This window comes from Mandrillus leucophaeus, unplaced genomic scaffold, assembly GCF_000951045.1.
Source record: "Mandrillus leucophaeus isolate KB7577 unplaced genomic scaffold, Mleu.le_1.0 Scaffold667, whole genome shotgun sequence".
NCBI classification, from domain to species: Eukaryota; Metazoa; Chordata; class Mammalia; order Primates; family Cercopithecidae; genus Mandrillus; species Mandrillus leucophaeus.
In genome coordinates, this window is record NW_012107219.1 from 1483238 (window position 1) to 1497270 (window position 14033).

At 44.3% G+C, this 14033-nt stretch overlaps 1 protein-coding gene across 1 annotated transcript in view; it reads right to left on the bottom strand.

The window, feature by feature from the left end:
• Positions 1-3036: 3036 nt before the first annotated feature.
• Positions 3037-14033, bottom strand: part of COL22A1 (collagen, type XXII, alpha 1) — a 263426-nt gene continuing 252429 nt past the window's right edge. Inside the window, exons 59-62 of the mRNA XM_012001612.1 lie at positions 11655-11721; positions 8836-9018; positions 6260-6337; positions 3037-4236 (exon numbers count right to left, since the gene is read on the bottom strand). Coding sequence (XP_011857002.1) covers positions 4049-4236; positions 6260-6337; positions 8836-9018; positions 11655-11721 — 516 coding nt within the window. The 3' untranslated portion in view covers positions 3037-4048. The remainder of the gene's footprint in view (positions 4237-6259; positions 6338-8835; positions 9019-11654; positions 11722-14033) is intronic.

Consider the following 14033-nt stretch of genomic DNA (forward strand, 5'->3'; position numbering starts at 1 on the left):
CAACTCCTTGGGCTACTTGAGTGAATTATCTGTCTCTTCCAAACCCAGGAAAGCATCTTTTCAAGCTCACAGCAGTGAGGATGAAGCATCTCATCTTCGAAGATCTTAAAATCTGTGGGGACATCTGAGTCTTGTTCTGGGTTTACCTGAACTCTGAGCCCCAGGTTTGGGTTGAAATATATGGGACTCTGGGAAACTGAGCAGCAGGAGGCCTCCATGGTGCTTAGGTTGGAAGGGAGACAGCAAAGGAAGTGTGGGGAGGGCACAGATCTCTAAAATCTGCTGGGGAGACTTCAAACACTGATTATTCCATACCATCTCCCAGAGACCCTGATCCAGTGGCTGTGGAGCAGTTCCCTAGAATCTATACTGTTAGAAATAAAGTTCCCCAATGAATTTTTACCATCAGCATATCAAGGGAATCACCAGAGAAGTGGTACGAACCCTTGTATCCAAATACTGGGCTCCACACTTAGAATTTTGGGAAAATCACTCTTTCTTTCTGAGCCTTGTTTTTCCCATTTGTGGGAGAAAAATAAGGATTTGGATGACACCAGATATTCCTAAGTGTGGGAATTATGAACTGGTACTTACAAAATAATAGTTATTGGGAACTATATAAGGTAGGTAAGCCAGATCTTTATTTTGTCAAGTAAGGATATAAAAAAGAAGTAAATATTACCCTACACACACACAGACACCCCACATTCTCCTCTCACTATTATTTCTCACAGTATGAATCATTTTAAACTATAAAAATTAGAGAGATTTCAGTCTCAGAATGAAAGGTCATCCTTCCAATGCAACACATTTGGGTTGGTTTTCTGTCCAGCTCACACTGTTGACCTCTCGTCCCACCTGGCAAATGAACACCTCTGCCTGTGAATGTGAACTCAGTACCAGTAATTGGGAACCTCAGGCCTGTGACTGCCAGGTTTCTGACAAAGAACTGTCATCCAAAATATACAGAAAACTCTTCAGACTCAAAAATAAAAATCAGATAATTTTTTTAAATGGGCAAAATATCTGAACATAAACTTCACCAAAGAAGATATTCAAGTGGGAAATAAGTATACGAAAATATGCTGGATATCATGCTATTAGGGGATTGCTAATGGAAGCAACAATGAGATACCACTATGCACCTATTAGAATGATCAAAATCCCAAACACTAACAGCACAAAATGCAGGTCAGAAGGTGGAGCAACAGCAACTCACCGCTGATGGAAATGGAAAAGGATGCAGCTATTTGGAAGACCGATTTGGCAGTTTCTTACAAAACTAAACCTGCTCTTACCATGCGATGTAGCAATTGTGCTTCTTGGTATTTACCCAAAGGAGTTGAATAATTACATCCACACAAAAACCTGCACAGATACGTTTATAGCAGTTTTATTCATAACTGCCAAAACTTGGAAGCAACCAAGATGCCCTTCAGTAGGTAAACAGATAAATCCTGAAACTTCCAGGCAATGGGATATTATTCAGCACTTAAAAAAAAAGGGCTATTAAGCCAAGAAAAGCCATAGAGGAACGTAAATGCAAAACACTAAGTGAAAGAAGGTAAATTGAAAAGGCTGTGTAACACCAACTAGATGACATTTTGGAAATGACAAAACTATGGAGACAATTTTTAAAAATCAGCAGTTTCCAGAGGTTAGGGGAGAAGAGGAGTATGAAGAGGCAGAGCACAGAGACTTTTTGGGGCAGTGAAACTCTTCTGTATGATCCTATAATGGTGGATAATGGCATTACAGTATCCATTCATCCAAACCCATAGAGTGTGCAACACCAAGAGTGAACCCTCATGTCAACTATGGCTGTTGGGCGATAGTGATGTGTCAGTGTAGATTCATCAACTGTAACAAACGTACCGCTAGGGTGTGGGATTTGAAAGGTGGGTGGATGGGGGAGGCTGTGTGTGTGTGTGGGTGGTGGGGGGGGTGCAGGGAGCACATGGAAATCTGTACCTTCCTCTTAATTTTGCTGTGAATCTAAAACTGCTCTAAAACTTAGTCTATTTCATACAACAACAATAAAAATAAAATAGAATAGTAAATGTTCGAGGGCATTGTGCTTGATCAGGTAGATACTTTATTTCAAAACCCTTGCTTTATATATGTATGCATGTACTGATCACTAAGAAATTACACCTCTTACTGTGGGTTATGGTCAAAAACTGTTAACAGTCACTGGATGAGAGTATTTCCAAGGTCCCTGGGATAGTTTCTTCAAATGAAAAAGGGTATTAGAGTAACACCTCTGCATCTTTAATGGTTGAGAGAACCAACTAAGATGGTCAATGTGAAAAAGACTGAGAGGGAGACAGTCTTATTCTGCACTGACAGGAATGGCTTCTTTTGGACCCCTGACACCCATCCAGCCCCAGAATCACCAGCAGACTGAACACAAGGAACAGGTATCAGATTTCACTTTTAAATCACCGCAATAATACTTCTCTACCCATGGAAACATCAAACTTCTTGAAATGTTTATGTTCCCGGTTTCTAAATCAATTAGAGGTATCCAGAACAGGGAATCACAAAAAGGAAGTTCTTGATAAACAGCTGCTGCATTAGTCTGTAAGTGGCTAACAGCTTGGGTGAATGGACAAATGAATGGATGGATGAACTGATCAATGGATCGATCAATCAGTCAGTCAAGTCAATCTGTCAGTCAAGAACAAATGCAGGAAGAGTACATCTCTTAGACCACTGGTGAATCACTCGGCCTCTAGATGCAGTTTAACAGGACAGGTTCTGCTAAAACTTTCTGACTTGCTTCACTCCCTCCTCACTGTGATCCTGCATAAATGTGCACATCTAAATGTCTGCTTCCATATGAAGGGCAGGCTAATGAATGGCCCTGGACTAGCTCAGTCAGGCACACACATTCACTCCCTCATTCATTCACCAGGTGGGCTGAACATGTGGACTCTGTGCTACGGTTCTCGGAAAGAAAAGATACATCCCAGTGCTTGAGGAGTTCACATTCAGGTGGGCACTGAATATAAGAAATCAATCATCAAGAAGAACTCAGGAGAAGGAAACTTGGATTTATTGAGCACCTGTTCGCGCAGGGCATGTCACATACACACATGAACTTGATGCCATTTATTTCAGAGACAGAGCCCTGGAGATACAAATTTCCCAGCTCTGCTCAGTGCTCTGGCCAACTGCCCACCATTAGGGAACACAAGTGGATGGTCACCACATCCACTTGTTTTATAATTGATATAATTGAAACCAACAAGAGGAACTTGAAGGGGCCTTACCCACAGTTTAGAAGACAAATCAACTCTCAAGGGCTGCCTCTTCAACATGGGTTTTCCCATCTTTGGCCAAGACATGATCCCACAAAGCCATTGCCAACCACAGACATTATTTCATTTCTGTGAGCTCGGAGCACTGAGATGGCTGGAGTGCACCCTGAGGGCTGATTCTGTGTTCTCCAAATGCATGTCCCATCGGGAGGTGGGAACATTCCTCATGGTTGCAAATTCTTTCTCTTCCTGCTTCTTTTCCCTCTCTGGACAGTGGTAGTGTTTGTATTATTTCTCCCTGGGTGATCTCTGGACATGACTGAGAATGAAGCCCATTGACTCATTTTCTTAAAGTTTTTCTTTTGAAGAAAGAGGTAAATTTGTCAAGTGTCTGGTCAGGGTTTTGTAGCACCAAGAGTTTCCTTAAAATGGGCAGTTACACATCAGACGGGGGCTGTCAGAAGAATGAAGAAACGATCTCCTGCCCCACAAATCAAGTTTTCCCAACTTCAAAGGAGTGGGAAAGAACTCACAAAGCATCAGCATATGAAATAATAATAATAATTAGCAACAAGAATAATATTAATAATCATCTGACCGACCGGCAGCATCTGTTGGATTTAATAATTTTGAGGTCTCTCAAGAAAATAAAACAAAAAGCAAACAATAAAAGAAAGAAAAAAAAGGAACACATGGCTGAAGTCTTTCAAGACCTCTGGCTTCCCACTGGGCTCCGAGTTCAAGTTTCAGAAATCCACTGCAGTCTTCCGGCTTTCCAGAGTCCTCTAGGGGCCCTTCACATTACCTGGCCGGGCAGCAAGGCTGGCGAAGTAGGCACACTGGGAAGGGTCACACTGGCCTGGGGGACCAGGGGGTCCTGGGGGGCCAGGATGTCCAGCTGGTCCTGTCTCCCCTTGAGGGCCAGGGATCCCAGGAAGTCCATCTTTAGCGTAGCCAGGTTCCCCGGGTTGACCTGGCCCAAGGAGCAAAAGAAACAGAAGGTGGTTCAAGATCCTTCTGGGAGGGGATGGGCCCTGACCTCACAGCTTCCATTCACTATGAACTCAGGCCTGAAACGTCCTCAGATGGAACATCCCCAAGGTCTGGGAGCTCTGAGCAACTAGAGTGGTCCACATAAACACAAGGTAGCAGGAGCACCTCAATATGCAGAAGGAGGGGTTGCTTTAACTATTGGACCTGGGATAGTAATCCAGGTACCACTGGAGAGAAAGAAACAAGGGTAGATTGAGACCAGTTAGGGTATACGTTTTCCACTGAAGAGTCAGATGAGAGACCTGGCCTTCTGGGTTCTTACATGGGTCTACGGAACGTGTCTGAATGGAGAGTAGACACCAAGTCCTAATCATTAACCCTTAGCCCCAATTCACATGACCTTAGAGACACCTGGTGACATTCCATTACTCAACATCCAACTTGTCCCAAATCTCTATTTTCTCAGCTTTATCTACACATTAAATTTGAACCACATATTTGGATTACATTAAGCTATTCTGCAAAATCATGGCCAAAGACAACACCTAGGATGCAAGTAAGTGACACTTAAAATAGTCCAAAATTGAGATCCAGAAAATACTGCCTATAGACAAACTTCTGTCCCTTCACTTAGTAACATCATAACATCATATATAGTCAACCTATCTTTCTTCTTAGCTTTGGGAACTTGGAAGGTCAGTGCTAAGTCTTGCGTTTAACCCTAGTAGTGACATCCCTTCTTAAGTCTTAGTAATCATCTTATCAGAAAATCTGATATAAAATAAACACAAAGTAAACTTTTCACTTAAAAAGATCGGTAGATATTTCATTAATTCTATTAATGCTTTGGTAATAGCTATTTAATCTATAATCTTGCCTAGATCAAGTTTGGAGGCCTCAGTGTTATTCATTCCTTGGGCTAAGAGCCACTGAAATGTGATAATTATCTCACTTCCACATTGGTACAGTTACTTCCTCCTTTTTAATGGTTTCTGTTCGGCCATTTATTCTTGATTTGAAATTGCCTGGTTTTAAATGTTACTCTTAATATTATAAGCTATTTGAAAATAGGTGAGCCATAAAAATAAATATTTATAATGTATTTCTAATTATCTTCTCTAAGGAAAATAATAATAAATATCCACTTTAGAAAATTTGGAAAATCATGAAGGTATAAATACTAAAATTGAAATTCTCTATAAGATCAATATTCAGATATGACCTCAGGCAAACATATAAATTAAAGTTAAATAAAAAATAGAAGCCTCAACAGTCAAATTTCTTCTACCTTCTACCTATACACCTCATTTTGGAACGTGATTATTGTTGCATTGTAGAGATCTTCCAACATGGCCACTGGGTAGCATGACCAACTTGTCCCAGTTTTCTCAAGTCATGTCTTCGTTTTAAAGCTGAAATTCCCAGGTCCCAGAAACGTCCTCAGCCCTGGGACAGCTAACCACCCTACCACTGGCTGAGCATTTCCCAAAACATATTCTGAGAAGTGCTAAAGGGATATTAACAACTGCACAGTGAAAGAAAAAGGACTCCTCTTTCAAGTGAATTTCGAAAGTGCTAGGTTAAACAAAATAGACACATTTTAAAATGTGAGTCCTCAGCACTTAGGATAGTGAATGTGCACCAGAAATGTCTGAAAGAGAAACATAGTCCCCAGCAGTTCCTGATTTAGCCCAAGTCAGTTTTTGTTTTGTTTTGTTTTGTTTGTTTTGTTTTGCTTTCTCTAGGACCATTTCATGAAATTTTAAATTCACAGGACACACTTCAACAATTCATAGAATACACTATAGTTTTCTTAGTAAGTCAAGAAGGTCGTAGTTTAGAAATATTTAATGAAACTAAGTAAGTGATCTCTGTCTCCTCCTCATCTGTAGAGCCTAACCCCTCCTCTCCACTCACTGCTGAGTCCTGGGGGGCCACGGGCAGGAGTGCTGCATCTCCAGGTAGCTCACACCCTACCCCTGAGCCTCCAGAATGAGTCATACCTGGGATGCCAGGGGGTCCCATCTCGCCTCGGAGGCCAACTCCAGGTGCACCTGGGTCACCTTTGGCTCCTCGCTCACCTGGGAAGAAAAACATGCACTTTTGATGGTGGAGACCCCCGGGGACAACAGAAACTGGACATCCTGCAACGGGATGTCCAGGTGCAACACTGGGCTGCTGCAGTGTTCCAGTCTAAATCACCCTGTGTGCATACCCTCATGCCGCACAGTACCCCAATTCCCATTCACATACTCATTCACACACACACACTTCAGCACACAGTCACATTCAGAAATATGCACATGGAATCACCAAAACAAACAAACACTCCCTCCTAAAAACGCATATTTACATATGAACATTTGCTCAAGCACACATCTACCCAATTCCATACAGACATATATATATATTCAAACCATATTGACAACTGTATACATACACTCATATACACATACTGACTCATTCAGACAAATGTACACACCTACACACTCTCTCTCATATGCCATACACACAGAAGTCCGCATGCATCCCCTCTTATATGTCCATGCTTCCTGTATTTCCAAGCATTGTACCTGAACTTTTATCAGGAAGAAACGGGATGATATATAAACAAATTCAACACTCACATAGGCATATGCAGTGATAAGTAAGACACAGCTCTACTCTCAAGAAGCTTGAAATTTAATAAGAGAAATAAAATAGGGCACGAAGAACATTCTAGTATGAAACAGAATGTGCGATAAGTACCATCATAGGAATTTTAAAAACCACTCCACGCACGCAGAGGAGACAGAGTGATCCATTTCCCCTGGGAGGACACTTGAGATCATATTTGAATGAAGATGGTGGAGATGGGAGTAAACTGTCTCTCACCCTTGTTTTTTAAATCAATCACTTGTTTTGCCATATTGTTTCCAGAATATCTGCTGCATGCAATATATTTTCTTTTGTAATCCCAATTGAAATTCTGCTGGTTCACAGGGACTTCAGACCATTCACTTTTATTGTTATAATAATTATGTTTGGTCAGTATTCTGCCACAATCTGATGTTCTCTATGCTTTATGCTTTCTTGTTGACATTTATTTTATATATTTTGTTTTATGAAATCATATGAGTAGGACTAGAATATACAAATTTAACAAAAAGCCTTTCAAGTAGGAGAAACATTATAGGAAATGGATACACAAATTAAGAATTAGTAAGAAAATGGGAGATCAAAAGAGGACAATGTTAGAGGCATCTGTCTCCCTAACTCCAACAAGTCACTCCAGAGCAGCTAAAATGACACCACATGCTCTTTTCCCTGCCCCACACTTACTCCTAATCGCACAGGAGTGAATTATGGGCTGGTCTCCTGTCTTTTATCTTTATTTGAAATTGCCTTATTCAAAAATTATTAATTGTATAAGCTATTTGAAAGCAGGCAAGCTTTAAAAAGTAGATCAAATATTTTTTAAACAACCTTTTATAAATCATTCTACTATAAAGACACATGCACACATATGTTTATTGCAGCACTATTTACCATAGCAAAGACTTGGAACCAACCCAAATGCCCATCAATGATAGACTGGATTAAGAAAATGTGGCACATAGACACCAAGGAATACTATGAAGCCATTAAAAAGAATTGAGTTCAGATCTGTTGCAGGAACATGGATGAAGCTGGAAACCATCATGCTCAGCAAACTAACACAGGAACAGAAAACCAAACACCACATGTTCTCACTCATAAGTGGGAGCTGAACAATGAGAACACTTGGACGGGGCCTGTTGAGGGGTGGGGGTCAAGGGGAGGGAGAGCATTAGGACAAATACCTAATGCATGCGGGGCTTTAAACCTAGGTGACGGTTTGATAGGTGCAGCAAACCACCATGGCACATATATACCTATGTATCAAACCTTCACATTCAGCACATGTATCCCAGAATCTGAAGTAAATTAAAAAAAAAAAAAAAAAAACACTTTTATTTGTTAAAAAAATAATATTTTTAAATTTATTTTTTAATCCTTCCCCTCTCTCTCTCACATCTGTCTTCCTGCAGAGAGAGTAAGTGTTCTGACCTGTTTGCCACTGTGTGATGAGTTAAATGGTACAGCCTCCACCCTCTGAAAGAGAGACCTTCTGTTGGCTGGAGCTCTGATGTCCTGATAAGTCACTGCCTTGAGACCTGGGCAGTTAACAGCTGTTCTGTTCCAATTTTAAGGCTGGCATTTAATCTCCATTGAGATGAAATGTCTGATTCCTCAGTGCTAAACTCGGTAGGGGAAGAAGGAGGCATGTTGTTTACCTCCCTGAAACTTGAGCAGCGGAGATGGAGAGAGAACAAGAAAGTAGGAGGGAACTGATTCAATCTTCCTAGCAGAAGCATAATTTTGTAGAAATGTCAAATATGAAAGCCTCTTATGCATATGATAAAATTATATGATGCCAAAACTCTGGGTGTTACCAAGCTACAGGCAGTGAGAGTGGCATGAATAATGCATGCAGTGCCACCTCTCAGCCGTGTTCCTTCTCTACCTTCCAGAAGTACATGGAGCACATCTCCTCACTCTTCTTTTGGTCTTCACTCACCTTTTGGACCTATGGGTCCAGAGGGTCCTTCCAGACCACCCTGCCCAGGACGACCTGGCTCCCCCATGGGGCCGGCCCGACCTGGAAGCCCATCTTTTCCAGGGGGCCCTGGGGGCCCGGGTCTGCCTTGAGATGCCTTCATGTGCGCTGGGGGCATCTGGGCCAGGAGGTAGGCGAGTTTGGCTGTGGAGTAGGAAGAAGAGAGGCATTTCATGAAGAATGGATAGTGGACATAGGACAGGACGGCTACTCACTGCCAACTCAGAACCAAGGGGCCAATAATAGCTGCAGAAACAATATCGATGACACGTCACTTGGCATATGTGCAGCATTTGTATGGGCACCTTCTGATTGTGGCTGGCCATGGGGTGACTTAATCAGTAGTGACCATCACTGACCCTGGAGCAGGTCTGCCTAGGCTGGGATCCCAGGACTGCCACGGCCAGCCAGGTGGCCTCGAGCAAGCTACTTGACCATTCTCAGCCTTGGTGTCCCTTTCTATGCAATGGAGACAACGAACTAGCACCTACCCCACTGGGCTGGAATGAGGATGGAGTACGTGAGATGATATACGTGAAATAGTGCCTGGCACTTGCTAAGTGCTCAAGAGATGCTGGCTGCTACCCCAGGGGCAGAACGATGGAAGCCATAGTAGCACGGACAGCAGTAGCAGTAGTAGCAATTGCAGTGGTCAGTTGGGGAAACTGACGCTGGGATGGAGGAGATAAGTGGCTTACACAAAGCTATGTTGGTCACTTTTCCTCTCCAATGTCAAATTCCTCATCTATAAGCTAAAGAGCGGGACACGATGGTTATTGGAGATCCTATACATCTAAAATGTTAATATGACAGAGCTGATTTAAAGACCCAGAGGTCCAGTGCTGGTCTGGCAGCCTTTCAATGGGACAGGGATATATGCCCATCTGGTGGCCACCAAGGGCAGTCTTTGTTTGCCATGCAGTCATAGGTAATTAGGCCCAAACTGCTATTTTGCAGACAGTGTGACCAAGACCAGAGGCTGGGAGGCTACCCAAGGCCCCCGGCGTTTGACAGGAAAACCAAGGCAGAGTCAGGCTCTTCTGACTGCCTGGCTGATCACTTCCCAGAGTACCTCCCTTCTACTACTCCTCTCACAAGGCAGCAGGAGGACAGGTGGTCCACTTCTGCAACCTAACAAACTGCTCAACTTTTCTGAGCCTTGATTTTGTCATCTTTAAAGTGGAGTGGATACTCCTTCCTCAAAGGCCTGTTTGGAAGAAACGACTTAGCCCAGCAGATTCTCTACCCAACCCAATTTGAAAGGGGTCTTGTCTCTGCTCTTGGGCTAGAGATCCCCCAAAAGCAAAGGCCATTTCTGTCACTGATGAATCCAACATTCAGAAGGTAGAACTCAGAGATCTACACACATGAGACCTCAGAACACCACCTACCCATGGTACCCACCAATCTGGTCCTTATTTCCCTCCTCTCATCGCCTCCTTCTCCCACCCAGCACCCACTCGTTGATGTGTGCTCCAGAAAACAGTCCTTTGCCCTCATTTCCATACAGGAAAAAGACCATGTTTTTTTTCCTGTATGGAAATGGACCGTGTTCCTCTGGACACTCCAAGAGGACAGGAAGGAGGGCCGTCTTGTTTACAGCTGTGTCCTTGCTCCCAGCACAGAATCTCGCAATGGGAGGTGCAAAATAACTGAGACATGATCATGTAAATAAACGTGCCCTCCCCTTTTGTCCTTGTGCGCCTGGAAAGTAGTTATGGATTTCTCTTCTTCGCTGCAACAAGATCTTGTGTGACTTTCTTCTCCTCTAACTTTCCATTGCAGAGGGAATGGGAATGGCTGTTGTTCAAGACAGTTTGGTGATGAAGAGCACAGAACCTTCAGTGAGGCTGCCCGGGTGCAAATCCTGGCCAGATCTCCCCAGCTCATCAACCTTAAGTTACTTAGCCCCTAATAATTCTGCTTCTAACAATTCTTAGAATAATTACGTGAGCCTCATGAGATTGTTTGGAGGCTTCTCTGGGTTAACACTTGCAAGTGCTGAGAACTTCACCTGATCTTGGCAAATGCCAACATGCTGGCATGATTACTACCATCCTCCTACTTTCCTCCCTCCCTAAGCATCTGCTACGCACAGGCACATGCTAGACCTGGGGACGTAACAATGAGTCAATGCAACAGGACTGAAAGGATTTTAGTTCCTTGAAAGCACTAGGCCTGCCTGCCCCACTCAGGGCCTTCACACATGTTGTTCCATAGACCTGGGGTTACATTTCATCTTTCAACTTGCAGCTCACATGGCCCCTCCTCCAGGATGCCTTCATTAATCCACTCCCTGGCCTCTGAACTATCTCAGGTATGTTCATCTGTCCTCTTTTAATGCCTGCTGTGAAAAATAAAATTTAAGAACTTTTATTGACTTTACTAAAATCATCTTGTCTATTTGTTTATCTACTTCCTCCTCTGGACTGTGAGTTTCATGAGGTTCATAGCAGTAAATAACCAAAATTCTTTACAGACTAGATAAGTGGCTCAATGCACAGAATAAATGATTGATCATAGCAGAGCTGTTTTTGTAGATAGTGAGCTCTCCTTCACTAGAGGTAATCAAGGGAAAGCTGAAGGACTAGTCCTAGAGAACGTATGTGTCAGATAAAGGACAGACAGTCTTCAGGGTGTTCCTCAACCCTGTTAGTCTACACTTGAGCAGTCAGTCAAGTGCTTTTCTTACTCCAGGATGCAAAAGCATTCAAGTCTGAATGAAAGGACTGCTTCCTGGGCTCTTCTCTGCAAGACCATAACACAGTCCAGATACTCACTTTCGAGCTGCTTCCCCAGCTCTTCTTGAATAAGCCGACGCAGGGTTTCCATGGATGGAGACTCCCCCTAGGAGGGAGGGAAGGTGGAGTCATTCATCTTCCCAGTAACTTCTGCCACCTAAGAACCCGAGGACTCAGGAAGCCAGGAAGTTCGTAGGTGGTATATACCCACACAGGGAAGCACATGTTCCTAACCCAATCTTTTCCATGTCTCAAATCCCTTCCTCCCTTCTGTTATGCAGGCAGCATCATCCCATTTTACACAGCAACCCGGACTCTGGGCTCTCCGAGCCACTGCTGTCCTTCCTTCCATACCCTTCCAGCTTATTCACTGGATTTCCTTCCTGATCAAGCCACCGTGCCCATTAATTCCACTCATACTCCCTTCTTAGCACTGGACCTGGGAGATCTGGCCCCTAATCTCTCCCTGCCAAAGTTGTGTCCACTTTTCGGACATAGCCCACAGGCTGCCTTCTATGTGAACTCCTGTGGATCTCCTCTGCCTGGCTACTTGGCCACTCTGGTTCCTGCGGTCTGGTTTTCCCTGCTTAGGTCCACTGTGGCTCTAAACAACTTTCTCACCAAGTTCTGGTGCTTGGTCCACAGAAGCTGATGAGTTTGCCAACCAGAGGAGCAAGTGTTGTCTCCAAGCTCACACAGTGGCATGTGATTCTTAGAAGAACCTAGAGGAGTTGTCCTCAAGCTGTACAGAGCTGGTCCCTTCCTGTCTGACTGCTCAAGGGCCGTGTCTACCCCTCAAGGGCAGGGGTCTTACTGTGCTCATCTCTGTAGCCCCATACCTGGCATGAGATAGACTCCATTTCCTTATTCTTTTATTCTGACCAAGAATCTTTTATATTAGTCCCAGAATTCCCATCACTGCCCATAGCAGCAGGACTGGCAGAACTTGGCAAAGCTCCAAGAGGGCTTTGGAAGCCAGCTGAGTGCTCCAGCCTCTCCACTGACTTGGCCAAGAGACAGACTCTGGCTGCCTGGAATCTTTCAGGGCAGCTGAAACCCAGGCTGACCACAGCCACCAGGAACTGACGCAACTGCAGAGCATCAGAAGTGGCAGGGACATGGAGGTCATCCAGACCTGGGCTCTGAGAAATACAAGGGTCTCCAGAAGACCATATGGGCTGCTGAGCAGGAAGGGGTGGTCACATGGACTTCCACCAGGGGAGCTCTGCCGTCTATCTTTTTATAGCCCATGTATGCCTGTGTCACGAGATTGTGTAAATGAAAGTTCTGCCACTAGGATAAAGGATGTTTAAAGAAAGAAAAAAACATCACTCTAAATAAGCCCTTGTTCCCAGCTTTGGAAAAAGAGAGATGCAGGGGGAAGAAGGAGTACTCTAGGTTGGCAGATACAAGAGTGGCAAAGCCAGGCATCAAAATGGATGGTGAACCATCCCACAATGAAGTTCAGACCCCTGGGAACTGGGTGTCTTCTCAACTGCCTTTTGCACAAGGTCCTGGGCAGAAGAGTTCTACAGCCCAAGAAATGAAGTCTTAAGGATTCATTACCACTGAGGAAGAGGGCTGAACAGAAGAGGGACTATTTTTGAGTATTTCTTAAGCTAGGCACATTATTTAACTTGATCATCATAAATCAGAAGAGGATTGTTTTTCCTTTTTGCAGACAAGGAACGGCAGATTCAGAGAGGAAAGGTAGCCTGCTCCAGGTCACACCTTCAGTCACTGGAAGACTGGGATCTGTAGCCTACTGCCTCTGAAGTCCACACACTTCCCTGGCTCCCTTTAAGGCCCCGAGGAGCCCCAAGTCCAAAGCCGTACCAGCATCCTTACCCTCAGTCCTGGAAATCCCGGCTGGCCTGGAGGCCCTGGGGGTCCAGCTGGTCCGTTCTCCCCAGGTGGTCCTTGGGGACCCATCAGGCCTGTGTGGCCTTTGTGACCTGGGATTCCAGGGTCCCCAGGCTGGCCCTTTCCACCAGGAGGTCCTTTGTCACCTTTGATCCCAGGATCTCCCTAAGGAGGCAAGAAGCATATTAGCGTGTGTCTCAGGGCTGGAAACTGTACCCCATGCGGCTGCAAAAGAGGTTCCCCCAGTCTGCCTCTTAGATCACTGAAAGGGAGACCTTGGCCCTGGGTGACCCATGTGTGGCTTGGGGTAACAACAGCCCCAGAATCCATCACATGCACCATCCTGATTGTACAAATGAAAACATGGGCAGCCTGGGCAAGATGTTGTGACCCCATCATTAGCAAAAATAATTTTTTAAAAAACTAGCCAGGCACAGTGGCAATTGCCTATAGTCCCAGCTACTTGGAAGGCCAAGGTGGGAAGATCACTTGAGGCCAGGAGTTTGAGACGACAGTGAGCTATGATCATGCCACTGCACTCCAGCCTGCGTGACA